Below are 20719 nucleotides of genomic sequence, written 5' to 3'. Positions count from 1 at the left end.
AGCACCTCTTCTTCTGCACACTGGTATCAAATGTTATAATGACAATAACACCTATATCAATGATTATTTATTGTCTCTATGTATGGATTTTAAAAAATACTCTATGTAGATATTTAAATGGAGTAGATTCTGTATTTTAATAATGAGAAAAAAGTACAGAGAAGTAAAATACCTTGCCCAAGTTTAACTTAATTTATAATTGGTAGTAAACAAATCCTCCAGTACTCTAGAATCTCTGTGAATTCAAGGCCATCCTGGTCTATAGAGAGAGTTCAGGACAGCCAGAGCCACATAGAGACACCTTATCCTGAAAAAACAAAGAAAGAAAGAAAACAAATCCTTGTGTTTCTTCTTTTTTCTTGTTTGCTAGCTTCTTCATGACCAGGTGGGAGTAATCCAGTTTGGCCCCTATAAGCAACTTTTCCTGCAGACATATGCTCGAGGCCGCACCACCTATCAAGCCCTTCCCTGCTTGCCATCCATGTATAGTTACCCTAATCGCAATTGGTAGGTTCATTACTCCCTGCTACCTGCTCCAAGTGGTGTAAACACTTCAAATGGTAGCCACAGTGACATGGAATTGCCCCAGAGCTAAGGTTTCCAAAAGAAAGGATCAGTGGCTTGTTACTTTGGAGTTTGGTGTTTTACCAGCTGCCATTCTGTTCCGAGCTACTTTCACAATAGAGTTGTTGGTGATTGTGTTTCTAGGAACATGAGTCCTTGGCTCTTGACTATCCTATTTTCCTTCATAATTTTCCCTTTCCAGGAAGGATGCAGGGCTAAAGAATGGTGTACCAGCTGTGGGCCTAAAGCTTAATGACCTGATCCAACGATTGCAGCTGTGCTACCAGCTCACCACAGTTGGCAAGTTTGAGGAAGCTGTGGAAAAATTCCGTTCCATCCTGCTCAGTGTGCCTCTTCTTGTCGTGGACAATAAACAGGAGATTGCAGAGGTAGGAGAGTCTAGCCACTTGCTCAATCCCTGGGCACCTCCATAGCCTTGTCTGTGTCATGACTGTCTTCTGCAACCTCTTCAGGCCCAACAGCTCATCACCATCTGCCGAGAATATATTGTGGGTTTGTGCATGGAGATAGAAAGGAAGAAGCTGCCTAAGGAGAGCCTGGACCAGCAGAAGCGCATCTGCGAGGTAAAGATGTGTGGAACCAGCGCTGCAAAGGCGCCATCCCCATAGCCCTCCTATGTTACATCTAGTTGCATCTAAAGTGTTTGGTTCAGAACTTTATTGGCTTTGGAGAGGAAGGAAAAATGGAGTTCATCTCCTTGAAGAGGTACTCCATTTCTCCACCCTGTTTCTCAGATCATCAGTTCTCATATTTTAAGAGGTAGAACTAATCTCTGTTTAAAAGTCTATCATGTTTGCTTTCTGTTGTGGTGTTCTTTTATGATTGTGTACCTGTTTATAAACAGCTGAATATCAGTCTGCCTTGTGTTCTTTTCTGTCCACTAGATGGCGGCCTATTTCACACACTCAAACCTGCAGCCTGTGCATATGATCCTAGTGCTGCGGACAGCCCTCAACCTTTTCTTCAAGCTCAAGAACTTCAAGACAGCTGCCACCTTTGCCCGGCGCCTGCTAGAACTTGGGCCCAAGCCTGAAGTGGCCCAGCAGGTACAGTAGAATTCCATCAGTGACTTTAGGGGGATCAGATGGAAGGAGTAGAGGCCCAAGATCATTGTCTCTAAAACAAAACAACAGTATTCAACCTGAAAGAAAGGAAAAAAAAAACAATAGAATGTCACCCTCTGACCACTTACCGACCTTTAACCTTGAAACTAGAATAATAATTTATTCAGATATGGCATTGGGTAATTGACATTCTGAAATACTCTATATAGGTATTTAAATGGAGTAGAGCCTATAATTACCTGTATTTTAGTAATGAGAAAGCAATACAGAAAAATAAAATACCTTACCCAAATTTGACTCAATTTTTTTTTCTATATAGACCTGACTGTCCTGGAATTCACTATGTAGACCAGGCTGGCCTTGAACTCACAGAGATCTGCCTGCTTCTGCCTCCCAAGTGCTGGGATTAAAAACATGCTCCACCACACCTGGCTTGATTTAATTTTTAATTTGACATTTGTGCTACATCTTACTGCTCAATCGCTTTGCAACCTAAATAGCTCCAGTGCATCTACAGATAATGCATCTATCCTTAAGTTACAGTGCACCTACAGATAATGTATCAGTCCTTAAATTCTAGTGTACCTGCAGATAATGCATCAGTCCTTAAGTTACAATGCACCTGTGGATAATGCATCTATCCTTAAGTTACAGTGCACCTACAGATAATGCATGAGTTGTTAAACTCCAGTGCACCTGCAGATAATGTATCAGTCCTTAAACTCTAGTGCACCTGAAGATAATGCATCTATCCTTAAGTTACAGTGCACCTGTGGATAATGCATCAGTCCTTAAGCTCCAGGTGGCACATCTTGACCTCTTGTACTTATACAGATTCCATTATCTGTGCCATCTAAAAACATTTTTCTTGGGCAATAGAAATCTGTTTTAACTCTTTCTGGGGCCCAAACCTGATAATCTAATCCCCAGACTTTGTTAGATTGTGACTTTAGAGCAATGGAGCCATGTGGAGAAAGAGAAAGATGTCACTGTGTATCCCAAACCTGCCCTCAAATTCCTGAATATCCTGTTTCTGCCTCCTTCTGAGTGCTACCGAGAAGCAATGGCAATTGTTAATTTTTCACATACATCCTACACACGGGACAGTGCCTGTGTTCCTGTAGTACAGTTACTTTTGTTGTTGTGTTCTGTTTTTTGAGACTGGGTCTCAGTATGTAACTCAGGCCAGCCTGGAACTTGAGGTCCTCCTGCTCCTAAATACTGACATTGTAGATTTAGACCATCATGCCCAGAGATTATTTGTGCTGCTTTCTGTCCTCTTAAATAAAATGTTCCTTCCCTCTTCTAGACCAGGAAAATCCTGTCTGCCTGTGAGAAGAACCCCACAGATGCCTGCCAACTCAATTATGACATGCACAACCCCTTTGACATTTGTGCTGCATCTTACCGGCCCATCTACCGTGGAAAACCAGTGGAGAAGTGTCCACTCAGTGGAGCCTGTTATTCCCCTGAGTTCAAGGGGCAAATCTGCAGGGTCACTACAGTAAGTACCATCCTCAAGAATGTGTCTAGGAGCTGGGCAGTGGTGGTACACGCTTTTTATCCCAGCACCCAGGAAGGCAGAGGCAGGCCGATCTCTGTGAGTTTGAGGCCAGTCTTCAGAGTGAGTTCCAGGACAGGCTCCAAAGCTACACAGAGTAACCCTCTCTCGGGGGGAAAAAAAATGTGTCTAGGAGGGGAGGGGCAGAAGGAAACATAGTGGTTGGTTTCTCGCCTTATATTTGCCCCGGCTCCTTGAGGCAGCGATACTGCGGAGAGCTCGAGGTTCTGCCCACTGTTCACTTCCCAGCACCAACCATCCATCTGACTGCTCCTTGTGGGGTGTAGGGAATAACCTTTCTGGGGTTTTCCGCCTTATTAATCTCTAACTTGATCCTGTTTTCCACTTCCACAGGTGACAGAGATTGGCAAAGATGTGATTGGTCTGAGGATCAGTCCTCTTCAGTTCCGCTAAGACCCCTTGGGTTAATCACATACTGTTCCCTCAGAGTCTAGCCTCCAACCTCCCACTTTCCCCTTACACTCACACTTCAGCTTGTTGACATTTGGTTCTCCCTAAAATTTCATGTCCTTCTCTTCTATGGCAAATGAGAATTTCCAAGCCTGACTTTCTGGCTAGTACAGCAGACCTCTCTCCTGAAGGTGACTGTGGCTGTGATCATAGAGGACTTTGCCTTGCAGCTTGGGTCTTGCAAGGGACAAATGAAAACCTTGTGCTGAACGTTTGTTTAGCAGATTCTTTCAGTATTTATTCCTCTCTTACCCATCACCTTTGTTTCCATTCCACTAGAAAACAGTGTAATGTAAAAACTGCCATTTTTCCTCAGCCACACAAAATTCCTAACAATCCTGTATTTTTCTTGGGCATTTAATTGGTCATCAATAGGTTCCTGCTCTCTGTGGGCCCAGATGCTTACAGTCTGAAAAGAAGTCTTTTTTTTTTTATTTTGCAAAATGTGTACCATTTCTCACTGATTTGTTTCTGTCCTTTATAACCATTGTTCTTGTGTTTTATTGCTCACACTAAATAAAATAAATTTCTAAGAGAGCTCCCTGGTTTGCTGTTTTCTTCTTGGACACTTACTTTCATGTCGCTGTTCACATCCTTGTAGCTCTCTCACAAGAACAGATTCTTTGCTTGAGAACCTTTTTTTTTATGTATAGTGTTCTGTCTTTATATATGCCTGCAGGCCAGAAGAGAGCACCAGATCTCATTATAAATGTCTGGGAGCCACCATGTGGTTACTTGGAATTGAACTCAGGACCTTTGGAAGAGCAGGCAGTGCTCTTAACCACTGAGCCATCTCTTCAACCCTCATTATATACGCTGCAAGGAGAAAAATGATACTGTTTTTTTAGTTCTACATTGTTAGACAATGGTAAAAAAAAAAGTTCTCTTGGAGCTGGAGAAATGGCACAATAGTTAAGCACACTGACTGCTCTTCCAGAGGACCCAACTTCAGTTCCGGCACCCATATGGCAGCTCACAATTTATAACTCCAGTTCTAGGGGATTCAACACTCACAGAGACATAAATGCAGGCAAAACACAATAAAATAAAATTTTAAAAAAAAGAGTTCTCTGTTCCATTTTTTTCTGCAAATTTTTTATCTATTGCTAATTACAGCCAGTATTTGCTGAGCACCTATCTGTCCATCACTGTTGTATATATTTACAGTAAGCACATAGTTGTCTTAGCATCTTTTCCTATTGCTACGATAAAATCCCCTGACAAAAGCAACTTCAGGGAGAAAAGATCAATTTGACTCACAATTCCAGCTTAAATCGTCACTGCAGGGAAGTGAAGGTGGCTGGAATCTGAAGCAGCCACCGTTGAGAGCAGAGGGCAGTGAATTCAAGGATTCCTGCCAGTACTCAACTAGAGGTTTCTTCTTGGTTTGTTTTTTTTTTTTGTGTTTTGTTTTTGAATCAGGGTCTCACTTAGCTGGGTTGGAACTTGCTATGTAGACCTGGCGGACCCTGAACTGACAGGAGTGAAGAAAAAGGAGACATCTACCTCTTTTCAATACCAACACTCTGGAGGCAGAAGCAAGTAGCTTTCTCCTTTAAATTCAGGACCTCAGACCCAGCAAATGCTGCTGCCCACAGTAGACAGGTCTTTCCATTATCAATTAATTAAATTAAATAATTCTTCACAAACATTCCCCGAGGTCCTTTTGTTTAAAAAAAATTTTTTTTTTCCAGTTTTTTGAGATAGGGTTTCTCTGTATAGCTTTGGAGCCTGTCCTGGAACTTACTCTGTAGACCAGGCTGGCCTCAAAACACAGAGATTTGCCTTTCTTTGTCTCCTGAGTGCTGGGAGTGTGCTACCACTGACCCACTTGCTTATTTACTTACTTATTTGTGTATGTGTGTCCATAGAGGTGAGAAGAAGGTATTGGAAGGTATTGGATGGATGTTCTGGAACTGGAGCCATAAATGGTTGTGCGCACCATGTGTGTACTGGGCATCAAACCCAAGTCCTCTGGAAGAGTAATAATGCTTCTAACCACTAAACCATCTTTCCAGCCCCCTCAGAGGTCCTACCAAGTGATTCTAGATTATGTCAAATTGATATAGACTATCAAAATTGTCAATAGGGCATTTTTGCCTATTGTAAATAGTAATATTTTCTAAATAATTGGGGAAATGATATGTTACTCCATTGATTTAAAATACATTCAGGCCCAGCCTGATGGCTCCATCTGTTCTAGCACTTGCAAAGTAGAAACAGAACCGAAGGTTTAAGAGCAGCCAGGCTTGGTGGCACATGCCTTTAATCCCAGTAATTGGGAGGCAGAGTCAAACCTCTGAATTCAAGATCAACCTGATCCAGTGTACATAATGGGTTCCAGTCAACCAAGCACTATATAGTGAAATCCTATCTCCAAAAACCTAAAAAAGTTAAATATCAGAGACTAGAGAGATGGCTTGGCAGTTAAAAGCATTGGCTGCTGTTCAGTGTGCCCAGTTTCAACTCCACAATACCCATATGGTAGCTCAACCATCCATAGCTTCAGTTCCAGGGGATCTAACTCACCCTTCAGGTAACCACAGGTACTAAACGTACATGGTGCACAAACCTACACCCTCATCAAAACATTCAACCACACAATAATCATTAAATTCAGGATAACCCCAGCTATTTCAGGGCCAGCCTAGGCTACCCTATCTCAAAAATAACAAGATAGATTAGAGAATTGGCTCAGCAGTTAAGAGTAAGTATTGTGTTGTGATTTAAAAAGCACAAGAGAGAAAGATGCCACATGGCAGAGCTCACATGGAGGTTTTTTTTTTAATTTATTACGTATACAGTGTTCCACCTACATGCCAGAAGAGGGCACTAGATCTCATTACTGGTAATTGTGAGCCACCATGTGGTTGCTGGGAGTTGAACTCAGAACCTCTGGAAGAGCAGTCAGTGCTCTTAATCTCTGAGCCATCTCTCCAGCTCCGGTTTTGTTTTTTGGTTTTTTTTGTTGTTGTTTTTGTTGTTGTTTTTTTTTTTAATTTGGGGAAAGGGAACATAAAAATGGGGAAGAGTAGGGGACCAACTTTTAGTTTCAGAAGTGGCAGAAGAGGAGAGAGGCAGGTGATGTGGGATTTCCCTCTGTATGCTGTGAATACCATTGGTTAATAAAGAAACTAGCTTGATCAGATAGGGTAGAACAGAGCTAGGTGGGGAAAACTAAACTGAATGCTGGGAGGAAGAAGGCGGGGTCAGAGAGAAGCCATGTAGTCCAGCTGGAGACAGATGCTGGAACTTTACCTGGGTAAGACACAGCCTCATGGCGATACACAGATTAATGGAGATGGGTTAATTTAAGATATGAGTTAGCCAGAAATACACTTAAGCTATTGGCCATACAGAATTGCACAGGTTTCTGTGTGATTATTTTGGTACTGAGCAGCCAGAAACAAACAAGCAGCCTCATACTACAAATTGGCGTACCATCGTTGACTATGTCCTTGTAAAACTTCAGAAAGCTTAGAAAATAATTCTAGATGCAAAAGAACAGAGTTAAGCATGGCTTCTTGGTAACCCAGCTGCTGGTGGCATGCTGCAGCTCCTTTAAGAGATGTCTTACTGATTTAGTAGTAGCAGAGAAAAAGCCACTTGGTTTTGAAATGGTGACTTCATGGGCCTTACTGCCAGTACAAAATCTGATGAGGTCCAGCTATGGAGCATTTAAATAGGGTTTGTGAGTAGAGTGCTACAACTTGCTTAATGGCAATATAGACATGCTATGTGCCTGAAAATGGGGCTATGAACATGGCTCGTGCTAAACACACCTCCGCCCCACCATGTTGGACTGAGTGGAGCAAAAAGACAAAGCAACCTAGCTGCTTATCATTTTAAGAAGCCATCCTGGTCAGAAAAGGATTACAGATAGGCAATAAGGACAGATTCAGACATAAAGATCTTTAATTGAGACACAGTGTTTAAAAAATGTACATAGGCTTGGGAAAGGGAAGAAAAAAGTGAGAGACAGTAAATGTAATATAAAAGAATACAGGCAGTCACAGATTAAAGGAGTAAAGATAAAATAAATATTAAACTTGTAGAAAAAGTAATAGAATAAGAAAAATATAAGCCATGCAAAGATGGAACATACACAGAGTCTGGATTATGTATACTATTGTGTTTTCTTTAAATTTTTTGACTGTGAATGAGGTAAGTATAGAGAGACATTTCATTGTACAGACTGTTAAACTAAACCAGCATATATACTCTAAAGGTATCTTGACTTCTAAATTTGGGTCTAAGGATATGTTGCTTTGGAAAAGAGGTTCTTCTTTTGTTTCCACAGAGGATAAGAACCTATGAAATCCTTCCAGACTAACATGGTTTGATGGAACAAGAACCCCTGAAAGGTTGCCTTGAATACCCCTCAAACAAATAACTTTGCCCAATGTAAAGCAGCAAGCAATTTGGAGAAGAACTATGCCCATATTCCCAACTATTGTTTATAAATGTTCCTTTACATTTAAAGGGGGATATGATATAGAGATTTGCATTGGTATGGATCTTGATCTATTGATACAAATTTAAAGTCAATTTTGTGTTATATATACATATATATATGTGTGTGTGTGTGTGTATTTCTGCTCTTGATTAAGATATTGTGTTTGTGCAGCTCATCTAAAAATGTATAATTAAGAAATATAGGTTAATAGATAATCATCTATAATAGTCAAGCTTGTAGTCATGTTAATTACATTTTCTACATGTGCAGAGATATATTTCAGATGGATAGGCATTCTTCAAACCTTTCAAAGACTAGAATATGACATTTAAAATGTTTTAAGAACTTAGGACTTTTCATGACAATGAGACACATGTGCTCCTGGAAGCGCCAAATTACTTCAAGAGGAAGATGAGCATCGAAGAGGCTTCTTAGGGAGTTGGTTAGTCATTTGGGCAAGAAACTACTCCCGCCTGGACTGCTTGATGTTATACTGTATAAACTGGACATTCAGGACCCACAGATAATGACTGCTGAACTTGCCTAAAGGTGAGATGGTCCTTCGGGGTTCCTGCTACATGAAATAATCTGCCAGACATTCTGTAGGACCCAGAAGAAATCAACTGATGGACTTTACCATTACAAAGCAGAACAGATCTTCAAATTTCCTACTTTGTGGAAAAGTCTGCTGGATACTATGGGCCTGTAGGCTGAAGATGGATGCTCCAACAATACAGAAGAACTTTGGGTGACTGTTCAGGCAGCAAGATGTCTCTGTCAATTCTAGTTTTTTGAAGTTGCTTACGATATACTTCCTGTTTACTTAGGTAATATTATATCCTTCTGGAGTCTTTGATGGAGTTGAAGAATATATAGTTATAGTTTTCCTTAGTTATAGTAAAAGATAAAGTAGATATAAATATTCTAACTGTAATTCTTGCTTGATACCTGTTCTGTTATATGTAATTTTACTATGTTAAAGTTAAAGCCTTACTTTTTATTTAAACATAAAAAGGGAGGTGATGTGGGATTCCCCTCTGTATGTTGTGAATACCATTGATTAATAAGGAAACTGCTTTGAGCCTATAGCTGAGCAGGACAGAGCAGAGCTAGGCAAGGAAAACTAAACTAAATGCTGGGAGAAAGGAGGCAGAGTCAGGAGGAGAAGCCATGTAGCCCCGCCGTAGACAGATGCCAGAACTTCACCTGTAAGCCTCGTGGCAATACACAGATTGATGGAGATGAGTGAATTTAAGATATGAGTTAGCCAGAAATATGCTTAAGCTATTGGTCAAAGAGTATTGCAAATAATATGGTTTCTATGTGATTATTTTGGGGCGAGCAGCTGGGAACAAACAAGCAGTCTTCTATAACAGGCAGAGAGGTTGGGGAAGAGACAGAGACAAACAGAGAAGCAAAAACAGAGGAACAGATGGGGGAAAAGGGAGGGGAGGTGGGCAAGGCTCACCTTTTAAAAGGGAGCATAGCAAATGTACACAGAAGATGCTCTTAGTGGCTGCAGCTAAGGACGTGTCCTGTCAGAACCTCAAGGGCAGACCAGTACAGATGCCTGACTACTGGCATATTGTTCTTCCAGAGTTCCTGGGTTCAGTTCCGATCACCCAGGCAAGGTGGTTGAGGACTCCAGCTCCAGGGGAGCCAGTGTTTTCTTTTGGCCTTCATGAGCACCTGCACTCATATGAAAACCCACATGTAGCTGCATAGAAACACACAGCTGGAGATGCTCCATTGTAGAGTGCTGGCTTAGTATGTACAGAATTCTGGATTTAGTTCCTAGTACTACACATGGTAGCACACAACTTTTTCAAAAACTAGATAAATGTAGAAATTTTGTTCAGTTAGTTACTGGGTATTGAACCCAGGTTTGCTCATGATAGGCAAGTCTTCCACTGCTGAGTTATCTATATCCACAGGAAAAAGAGGTACAAAGTATTTAACAGTTTCTTTGCGTTGTTTCTTGAGACAGGACTTGAACTGTATAGCCAAGAATGACCTTAAACTTTTTTATTTTGTTTTTGTCTTTTCTCAACACAGGGTTTCTCTGGCTGTTCTGGAGCTAGACTGGAACTCACAGAGATCCACCTGCCTCTGTCTCCCTAGAGTTGGAATTAAAGGCCTGTACCACCACTGCTCTGCAACCTTAACTTTTTTTATTTATTTGTATTTTATGTATGAGTGTTCTGTATGCCAGAAGAGGGCATCAGATCCTGTTATAGATGGGTGTGAGCCACCAAGTGATTGCTGGGAATTGAACTCAAGATCTTTGGAAGAGCAGCCAGTGCTCTTAATCCCTAAGCTATTTTTCCAGACCCAACCTTGAGCTTTTAATCTTCCAGCTTCCACTTCCTGGTACTGGAATTACTCAAAATTTTCATTTAATCCATTTTAAATTCATTTTTTCCTTTAATCGTGTAGTTCAAACACCAATATTTAGAACTATGCTGTCAGGCCAGTGAAATGCCCTGGAAAGTAAGGGCATTAAGGTCAAGCCTGACAGCCTGAGTTTGGTCGCAGAAACCCACACAGTGGAAGGAGAGAACTGGATCCTCCAAGATGACCTATAATCTCTATACAGGCATCATAGTGTGTCTGCCCACCCACACACACTCAAGCAAAATAAATGTTTTTAAATTGTGTTTTAAAAACAACTATATTATGACAAGTTTATCTTGTGTACCTTTTTCCCTTAGTCACTCAGTTTCTATCACCTTTCCCCAAACAGGTAACTAGTTTCCAGTTGGTTGCCTTATGGTTTATATTTATGAGCAGATATACGTTTGTTTTCTCCACTTCCCTTTTATACATGACAGAAACTTATTATTCTTTGTTATTTTTTTGTTCATTTGACACATTTTAAAGTTTTTTTTCATATACATATTTTTTGAAACCTAAAATAATTTTATTAAAATCTTTTTCTCAATAAAAAAGTAAACCCCCCAAAAAATTTAAAAAAAAATAAAAAAGTAAACCCAACTGTAATCTTCAGGTTATTTAGACAGCCCCTATTTTTAGGAAAATATTATTTTTTAGAGCCTCACCTGCCTCTGCAAAAGGTCTCTTTTTAAAAAATAATTTTACAAATTTAAATTACAAAATTGTACTCAAACATTCTAAAGTGAGTTTTGTGAACAAAGTTGACAATCTTTGCTTCTTGTACTTATGTAACTGAGGAAATAAGAATGGATATATATGAAATAATTGTAAGTCAAGAATCTGAAGTTAATCAATAAGCAGGGGAGAGCCATGAACTCCCTCAATAAGACTGATATGAAAAGAATGCTATGAGCAGAACAAGGCATGATAGTGCATATCTGTATTCCTAGTACTTGGTGTGTAGGCAACAGGATGAGGAGTTCTAGGCCAGCCTGCACTAAACGAGCCCCTTCAAGCAAGCAAGAAAGGGAAAGGGGTTCTATAAAATACTGTTTTATCAGTATTCATTATATATTAGGAAGTCAGAAAGAGTATTTGGGGTAAATCAGCATTGAGGGAGGAGGCTAGGATTATCAACAGTAAGAACAGAAAGCACGTGCCTTTAGTCCCAGCACTCTCGAGGCAGAAGCAGGCGATCTCTGTGAGTTCCATGCCACTCTGGTCTACAGAGTGAGTTCCAGCACAGCCAGTGCTACACAGAGAAATCCTGTCTTGATAAAACAAAACAAGACTAAACAAATGCACACACAAAAGAAAAAGACCACAGAGAAAGAATTATGTTTGTTTTTGGGTCTGTTTTAATTCTATTAATTACCACTCATGTTTCCAATTCTACCTCAAGTTAACCCTTAGAGGCAGTGATTTTATTTGCATATTTCATTCTTCTCAGAATAAGATTGTATACAACAGTAGATGCTCACTATGCGCTAAAAATAGGTTTGGTAATCTGTTTGTTTATCTGTTTTGTGTTTGTATAAGAGCACACGGTGGAGGTCTCCTACCATACAGATTCTGGGGATGAAACCAAGATTGCCTCAACTTGGCAATTCTGTCTCAGCCTTAAAAAATAAATGCGCGTTACTAGGGGATTTATAGCTCCAGATTTAGCTGAGCTTTGTGGTGTAACCTCTGCCGTTGGGAGGTGGAGGCAATAGGAAAACAAAACCTCTTCAGACTAAAAGTTCCGTGTGAAAGGGAAAATAAACAAACAACGAAAGCAAAGAAATCCTCTCACGTCTTCTGCCCCGCATCTCGACCCCCACATCAAGCTTGGCCTGGTGGGTCAAGCATTTGGGAAACAGAGACCGGAGGAGCCCGATTTCTAGAACAGCCTGCGCAAGTTCTAGCCCAAGTTCAACTGCTGCGGCTGTGTAGCTCCAGGGGTGGAGTGATTGCTTAGTAGGAATAAGGGCCTAGGTAGATTTCCAGAACAAAAACAAAAACAAACCCACGGTTTCCTGTCCCTTTAAAAATGGCGGTCCTGCACAGTAGAACGATTTCATTGGCTGCACAAGTCTTGGGGGCGGGGTTAGGGGCGGGACTGGTGGTGGCTTTAGTGGTTCCACCTCCTACGGCAAGTCGGAGGCAGCAAGATGGCGGCCGCTGAGGAAGGTTGCGATGTAGGGGTCGAAGCGGACCGGGAACTGGAGGAGCTTCTGGAAAGTAAGAGCCCATGGTGGGAAAGGCCAGAGCGGTCGGGGACGAGAACCCATTGGCGATTAAATGAACTTGAGATTTCGGGAAGTAGCGGGAGAATCCCTCCAATAGTTGGCGGGGAGGTGGTCTGACTTCGACCCCGGCTCTCTTTAGCGGGAGCTAGGTGTCACCTTGGCCACGGATCAGCCCAGACCGCAAATCTCCCAGCGGAGGAGAAAACTAACTGTAATGAGATGTTTCACGGCCCACCCCCGCCCCAAACTTCTCTTGCTTTAGATTGTCGGGCTGGTTTTGAGGCAGGACGTCACCCTGTAACACAGCCTGGCCTTGAACTCCCGGACAGCCTCCCTGCCGAAGCCTCTGGGAGTGCTGCGAAGGGCTGGAGCCTCCAGGACCGGCTTTAGTAAATTACTGAAATCTCCTCTCCTATTAGCAGCAGCACTGACAGAATAACCTTTAACTCCAAGAGTCCTTATGTCCATGATCATATCAACGTAGCTTTCCTAACTCCTTTTACCTCATAGTCTTTCCTATGCTTTTACCAGGCCCTTAGTTCTTTCGTGTCAGCAGTTCAAGGAAACCACTCCTAAAGTTATTGTTGGCTTGAGAGACTGTCTCATGTAGTCGAAGCTGGCCGTCAGACTCAAGGATGGTTTTGAACTTGTGATTTTCTGGCCTATTACCAAAAGCGCACCACCATGCCTGACATCCTTTTCATCCCTTGGAGAAACTGAGAGTGAGCCAGTCCCTGGGGTGGGGGGCGGTGAGGGAAACACTTCATCTTCTTGAAATGATGGTGGATCTTGCTTGCTTGCTTGCTCTTGCCCTCCACTCTGGTTTCCAGCCCAGAGTGAGGCCAGTGCCCTTTCACTGGGTCCTGGCAAGCTTTTCAGGGCAGAGGTGAACCTTTTATCTGTTACTCAGTCACAGCGATGTAGGCCGGCAGAAAATGAGCAGATCTGGTGAGGCGTGCCAGTGACTCGATTGGCCAAGGGTTACTGCACATCAGGCCAAGGGAACCTGTAGGTGCCTGCAGAGGGAGAACTAAATTGGAACAGAATCTAAGAATTTGCTGCCCTCCTATAGAATGTGTGGAGTTTGTACTAGTAGTAGGGCCCGTGCAATGTTGAGTGGGCTATCCTGTGCTTTATTATGAGAGGTTCTTGCCTTTCAGGCCTCAGAGTGAGTTCAAAGAAATGTCTCTCTCTCTCCCCACTATTCATGTTAGATAACTGTGTAGGACTTTTAGGGAATTTTATAGTATGCATATAGAGATTTCTCTTCATGGCTTATTTAACCCTTTCCTCCTAGTTCTGAGATGAACACTGGTTCTATGTAAAAGTTTTTTTGTTTTTTGTTTTCCCAATTTGTCACAGTAAGTTAGGTGATTCCCAAGGAAGGTAGGAAACCTGTTGATCCGTGGACCAGGCAAGGGAGACGCCAAGAAAAGAGAGTGAGTTCAGGAAAGCTGGCATTTTATGTGATTGTTTTCCTGAGAATTGGCACGGAACACACAGCTGTCTAGCCTTATCCATCCCCAACATACCCACCATGTCTCTTGTTTCCAAAGGTGCTCTTGATGACTTCGATAAAGCCAAACCCTCCCCAGCACCCCCTCCTACCTCCTCGGCCCCCGATGCATCAGGGCCCCAGAAGAGATCGCCAGGAGACACTGCCAAAGTATAAGTTCTACCCCCTTAAGGGAGGGGTGGGGTATGGGTATGGAGTTCAGAGCAGGGGTGGAGCAGGCCCCCTATGGGCCAGAAGGCTGGGTGGGAGGATACTTTTGCCTCACACTGCTGAGTGTTCCTCCAGGCCTCAGTTCTTGTGAAACAAGGACCTAGGGTTGTACTGAGGGATAGCAAGGAGGTGACTTGAGAAAAGAGCCGTTTTAAGAGGTTGGATTTGTATGCTACCTCATACTGTTCCTACAGTGGCCAGCTTCTTTGCCTGCTGCCCCCTAAGAAGAGACAGGTAGAATGTTCAGTAGAGGTGTTTGTGGGGGAGGTGTTTCGTTTTCCAAAACCGCAATCTGAGCTCCTATAGGAGGCTAGACTCAGGGTGGTGCTGTAAGAGGTGAATTCTGTCCATTTCTCCCCTGCAGGATGCACTCTTCGCCTCCCAAGAGAAATTTTTCCAGGAACTGTTTGACAGTGAGCTGGCTTCCCAAGCCACTGCAGAGTTTGAGAAGGCAATGAAGGAACTGGCAGAAGAAGAGCCCCACCTGGTGGAACAGTTCCAAAAGCTCTCAGAGGCAGCTGGGAGAGTGGGTGAGGAAACCCCAAACCAAAAATACTGGATAGACCTCTTTATTGCTGAGAATACCAGGATTGTGAAATTACTGACAGTCATAATGTCACAGCCATTGAGTGTGGGGCAAGGCAGGAGAAAGCGGTGTGGACATCTTGCTTACTGAAAGAAATGGTTAATATATTTTGGAAAGTAATAAAAAAATATTTCAGCCAGGTATAATAGTGTATTCCTTTAACCATTGAGAGGCAGAGGCAGGTGGATCTCTGTGAGTTCCAGGACAGCCTGATTTACCTAGTAAGTTCCAGAACAGCTAGAACTACATAATGAGACCTTGTCTCAAAAGTAAATAAATAAACAAGATTATCCCAAAACAGCCGTTTTAAAGGCCAGGGTTGCGAGTTTACTGTAGAGAACTGTTAACACATTATATAGATTTATGGCATAACCATGAAGGTAACCAAAAGACTAGTTAAGATTTTGAAGTGGTAGTAGTTTGACAATAAATATTTTCTCTCCAGACTAGTAAGTAGGTCAGTCTAGACAAGTTGACAGTTAACATCCTAGGTAATCCTGGTTCTTTTCGTCTCTCCTAGGCAGTGATGCAAACTCGCAACAAGAATTTACTTCTTGCCTAAAGGAGACGTTAAGTGGGCTAGCCAAAAATGCTACTGACCTTCAGGTACTTCCACTCCCAGATGCTCCTGGGCAGTCTCACAAAGGAGATGCTCTAGGGGATCTCCCTGACTCTGACCCTGCCTTAATTGTTGTTACAGGCACATCTAGATAGTTCTTCCCACCCAAATGAAAGTGCAGTGTAACCTGTTTGCCTCTCCTTGGTCTTGTCTAGAACTCGGGCATGTCTGAAGAGGAGCTCACCAAAGCCATGGAAGGGCTGGGCATGGATGAAGGGGATGGGGAGGGGAACATCTTCCCCATCATGCAGAGTATCATGCAGAACCTGCTGTCTAAGGATGTTCTGTACCCGTCCCTGAAGGAGATCACGGAAAAGGTTTGTGAATTTCCACTTCTGCCTCTTCTCTTTTCATTGCATCAACTTGTGGGCTACTTTGCCCAGACTGTGCATAATAAAAGTATAATTCGAGTAAGTACTTTTCTTCAAACTTATCTTAGTTGGAGGTAGAAGAAGTTATTGAGAATAAAGGTACATAGGTGATCTATCTGATCGTTCGTTCATGCTGGGGCAAATTCTTCAGCTTTAGTTTTCTCTAAATTAGTTCAAGACTGTGAGTCTAACTGGTCTGCTTTTTCTTGTATCTCTAATTTTTATTGGTTTCTCCAGTAAAAACTCACAGGGTTTGTGCTGGTGCTGTGAGCAGTTTGAGAGTAGTTGAAGTGATAGTCCCTCTTAAAAAGCTTATCGTTTCCCTAGAGAAACGAAGTAGAGAAATAGAAGCTCTTTAGCATTACAGGGCAGCCTGTGCCTGAGTGGGAAGTGGGTAACAAGACCAGGAGTCTGCAGAGCCTAAGTCCAACTCCAAGAGTATTTTTACATTCTTTTAAAAAAATACCTACTTTTAATTAGGGGTGTGTGTGTGGGTGTTCATACATGTGCGTGCATGTGTGTGTACATGAGTTCAGGTGCCTGTGGAGGCCACAGGCGTCAGACCACCCTCCAACTAGAGTTACAGCTGGCAGTGAGCCACCTGACATGAGTGCTGGCTATTGAACTTGAATTGGGGTCCTTTGCAAGAGCAGTATGTTTTCTTAACCACTGAGCCATCTTCAGCCCTGGTTTTTGTATTTTTAAGTTTAAAAACAACAGGACTGGAGAGAGATTCAACAGTTAAGAGCACTGACTTTCGCCAGATGATGGTGGTGCACACCTTTAATCCCAGCACTCAGAAGGCAGAGGCAGACAGATCTTAATGAATTTGAGGCTAGCCTGGTCTACAAAGTGAGTTCCAGGACAGCCAGGACTGTTAACACAAAGAAACACTATCTCGAAAAAACCAGACCCCTTCCCTGCCATCCCCCAAAAAAGAAGAGTACTGACTGCTCTTCCGGAGAACTTAGGTTCAATTTCCAGTACCCACATGGCAGCTCAGAATGGACTGTGGCTCCAGTTTCAGGGGGGTTGATGTCCTCTTCCAGTTTCTGAGAGCACCAGACACTCATGGTGCACAGCCATACAAGCAGGCAGAACATTCATATAAAAAACTAATAGAATTTCGGCCTGTTGGTGATGGTGCACACCTAATCCCAGCATTCGGAAGGCAGAGGCAGGCGGATCTGTGTGAGTTTGGGACCAGTCTAGTCTATAAGAGCTAGTTTCCAGGACAGAGAAACCCTGTCTTGCAAAACCAATATATATATATATATATATATATATATATATATATATATATATATATATATATATATATGTATACACACACAATTTTAAAAAATTATAAAAAAGCAGGGGGGCTTGTTTTTGTGTTTTCATGTGGTTTTATTTGTTGTTTGTTTGTTTGCTTTTTGAGACATGGTTTCTCTGTGTGACACCCCTGGCTGTCCTGAAACTCACTCTGTAGACCAGGCTGGCCTCTTAACTCACAGAGATATGCCTGCCTCTGCTTCCCAAATGCTGGGGATTAAAGGCGCGTGCCATGCCCCCACACACCAAAACCCGGCTAGAGGGGGCTTGTTAAAGAGTACTTGCTGCTCTTGCAGAGGTCCCGGTTTGGCTCCCAGCACTAACAGGGTCGCTCATAACCATGTGTAACTGTAGTTCTAGGGGATCTGACACCCCTTTCTCTGACCTTCAAGTGCACCAGGTATGCACATGGTACAAATACATATAGGTAATATACTACTTCTACATACAAAGTAAAAATAAATAAATCTAAAAAACAGCAGAGAACAATGTTCAACAGAGACCACATGTGACCCATGTTCTAGTTAGCTGCAACTGTCAAGTTTACATAGCCCAGAGTCATTTGAGGGAGTCTCAGTTGGGGAATTGCCCAGATCAAATTGGACTGTGACCATGTGTATGAGGAATTACCTTGATTGATGGTTGGTGTGGAAGGGCATAGCTCACTGTGGGTGCTACCATCTCTAGGTAGATGGGCCTAGACTATATGAGAAAGCTAAAAATTCAAAGAAGAAAGTAAGCCGGTAGGCAGTATTCCTCCATGGTCTCTGCTTGAGTTCCTGCCCTCAGTGATGGACTGTTACCTGGAAGTATCAGATGAAATAAAGTAAACCCTTTCCTCACCAAGTTGTTTTTGTTGTTTTGTCACAGGAATGAAACTAGAGCAATCCTCAGAGTCTAAATAAAATGATTACTTTCTTGCTTTTCACAGACAGAGTTTACTAATCTGTAGTTACCATAAACATTAGTATATCCAGGTAGTCTGTTGGAGTCACCGTACTTTGTCTTTTCCACAGTGAACTTGCTTTCTTAGCCTTCTTTCCTCTTAGTCCTCTTCTCTTCACATTCTAAGCACCTTCTCTCCTTGTTCACTTAATTCTTTCCCACCCATTCCCTCTCTTTCCTTAGTATCCGGAATGGTTGCAGAGTCACCAGGAATCTATTCCTCCAGAGCAGTTTGAAAAGTATCAGGAGCAGCACAGGGTCATGGGCAAAATATGTGAGCAGTTTGAGGCAGAGACACCCACGGACAGCGAGGCTACTCAAAGGGCTCGTTTTGAGATGGTGCTAGATCTTATGCAGCAGGTAAGACCTTTCACTGCCTTCCTCCTGGTGCTGTCCACTTGGGTGTTGAATGGAGGAGATGTCTGGAAAGGGTGTTATACGACTAAACCTGTGTGCAGGGAGCATAAAAAATCTATATACCGTGGTCAGAAGAAATCAGATCATGACGGGTGGTGGCGGCGGCATATGCCTTTAATCCCAGCACTCGGAAGGCAGAGGCAGGTGGAGCTCTGTGAGTTCGAGGCCATCTTGGTCTACTAGTTCTAGGACAGCCAGGACTGTCACACAGAGAAACCCTGTCTCAAAAAAAGAAATCCAGATCACAAATCAGATTCCTTTTGTTACTTTTTTTGTGTTTTTTTTCCCTGTGATATTTATTTATTATCTCATATTTTTATTTTCTAGTTACAAGACTTAGGCCATCCTCCAAAAGAGCTGGCTGGGGAGATGGTGAGTATGCCTTTCACATTTTAACCCAGTTTGCAGACTCCAGTAACCCCCAGTTAATCCACATAAGGTGATAACTGTGGCTGCTGGGGATGGTCCTTCAGAAGCTCTGACCTGAAATATGAGTGGTTTTCTCAGTCCCTTCATCTCTTCTCCAGCCTCCTGGCCTCAACTTTGACCTGGATACCCTCAATCTATCGGGCCCACTAGGTGCCAATGGTGAACAGTGTCTGGTCATGTGAAACACAGCTCGCTTTCTTCCTTGAGTCCCAGCCATGGGGAACATCTGGAGTCAGCAGAACCATTGGGAACTGAGGCAGAAGTGTCGTCTCTGGAAGCTGGCTGCCCCACACTACATCCCATTCAAGACTGTGCCATACCAGCTGAGGGTCTGTTCTGTAGGCATTTCTGTGAGCCTTACTCCATCATGAGTTCTGCTGGTAGAAACAGGCCAATTAATTGCCAGGTGAAGGAAGGCATCCTTTTTGGAGCATTTCACTCCTTCCCGGTCCCAGAAATAATGTTATATATGGCTGTACTCATGTTCCCCTTTATTCCCAGGGACTTCGTGCCTTGTTTCTACTTCCTCTCTTGGATCTGGGGAGCAGGAGCTGAGTCCTAAGACTTTGTGTTTCAAATAGGCGGAGCCTCTGGGAATGGGGAGAAATGTAGCCTGCCCTGGGGCTGTAGGTTTGGCAACACATCTCCTTGCCTTCATTTTGAACTCTCTGAAGGGGAAGGACTTTTGCACTTACCTGTGGTCAGGATATAAGCGAAGCCCTGGGCTTTTTCTGTCCCTAGGTGCTGCGCCCTTAGTTCCCCTTTCCTCCTGAGAACTCAAGTTATTACCCTGGTTCTTTCTACAGCTCTCTGATTTGGGTGAACCGAGCTCTTGACCTTCCTTTGCTGCCTGGCTGTCCTCTTACCTCCTCTCTTTAGATTTTTATTTATTCCAGCCCCTCTGAACCAACGTTTTGATTAATGAAGGCCAATCTTGTTTCCTTTCATCTAGTACCTGTACCATTCTCACTAGACCCTTCCCTTCCCTGGCCAACACATAATTGTAGTGTCAGATCTGGTAAATGAATGGCCATTCTACCCAGATACATTCTGGTTACTTGATATCAGAGTCCCTAGAATCCTTGGTTCAGGAAGGTGCTTGGGAAAGGGGTGTAGCCTGAGTCTCTTTTCCTGCAAGTCCCAGGGGACAGTATCTAATAAATATTCTGAGTGCATGTGTGGGTTATTTTTCATCCAGGTCTGTTTCTAATCTTCCTGAGCTTCGAAGCTGCAGAGTGGGAAGTGTTAGGAGATAGTTCTGTATAATATTATGCTAGGCTGTACCATAGCCCCGCCCTCCAGCTCAGGCTGCCCTTCCTTTGGTTAAAGGATACTGTCTTCGTCTCCTTGGTAGTTCATTCTTAACTTTTTACATTATAGTTGATGTTAATGATATGTTGTTAACATGTTTTCTAAATTACCTAGGATTAAATGACCTCAGTAGGTCTAAGGACCATGGTTGCCATATATTTTATGGATATTCTTTTTAGCCTACCTAGCTGTACTGATTCACTTGGAAAATAACTTTTAAAATATATGTTTTTTATTAA

General features: G+C 42.7%; 2 protein-coding genes across 2 annotated transcripts in view; both read left to right on the top strand.

Annotated features, from left to right (window-relative positions):
- The window catches only part of Copa (coat protein complex I subunit alpha), a 44553-nt gene extending 40335 nt beyond the window's left edge, over nt 1–4218 (top strand). The window contains exons 28-33 of the mRNA XM_048448901.3: nt 371–507; nt 767–953; nt 1038–1148; nt 1470–1631; nt 2959–3153; nt 3565–4218. Coding sequence (XP_048304858.1) covers nt 371–507; nt 767–953; nt 1038–1148; nt 1470–1631; nt 2959–3153; nt 3565–3624 — 852 coding nt within the window. The 3' untranslated portion in view covers nt 3625–4218. The remainder of the gene's footprint in view (nt 1–370; nt 508–766; nt 954–1037; nt 1149–1469; nt 1632–2958; nt 3154–3564) is intronic.
- Nucleotides 4219–12618: 8400 nt separating this feature from the next.
- On the top strand, nt 12619–20719 carry Pex19 (peroxisomal biogenesis factor 19). Its single transcript, XM_048448899.3, has 8 exons — nt 12619–12754; nt 14319–14428; nt 14853–15018; nt 15595–15680; nt 15849–16010; nt 18507–18683; nt 19068–19112; nt 19268–20719. The coding sequence occupies exons 1-8, from the start codon at nt 12685–12687 to the stop codon at nt 19349–19351; spliced, it is 900 nt and encodes a 299-aa protein (XP_048304856.2). The 5' UTR covers nt 12619–12684; the 3' UTR covers nt 19352–20719.

Source organism: Myodes glareolus, chromosome 5 (assembly GCF_982192425.1).
Source record: "Myodes glareolus chromosome 5, mMyoGla1.1, whole genome shotgun sequence".
NCBI lineage: Eukaryota > Metazoa > Chordata > Mammalia > Rodentia > Cricetidae > Myodes > Myodes glareolus.
This window is presented reverse-complemented; position numbering and strand designations above follow the sequence as displayed.

Excerpts from the sequence above, each read along its gene's own strand:
- Pex19 (XM_048448899.3), top strand. The coding sequence starts at position 12,685 with ATGGCGGCCGCTGAGGAAGGTTGCGATGTAGGGGTCGAAGCGGACCGG. Across the intron at positions 14,429-14,852 it reads CGCCAGGAGACACTGCCAAA|GATGCACTCTTCGCCTCCCA; the intron begins GTATAAGTTCTA and ends TCTCCCCTGCAG. Across the intron at positions 18,684-19,067 it reads TGCTAGATCTTATGCAGCAG|TTACAAGACTTAGGCCATCC; the intron begins GTAAGACCTTTC and ends TTTATTTTCTAG.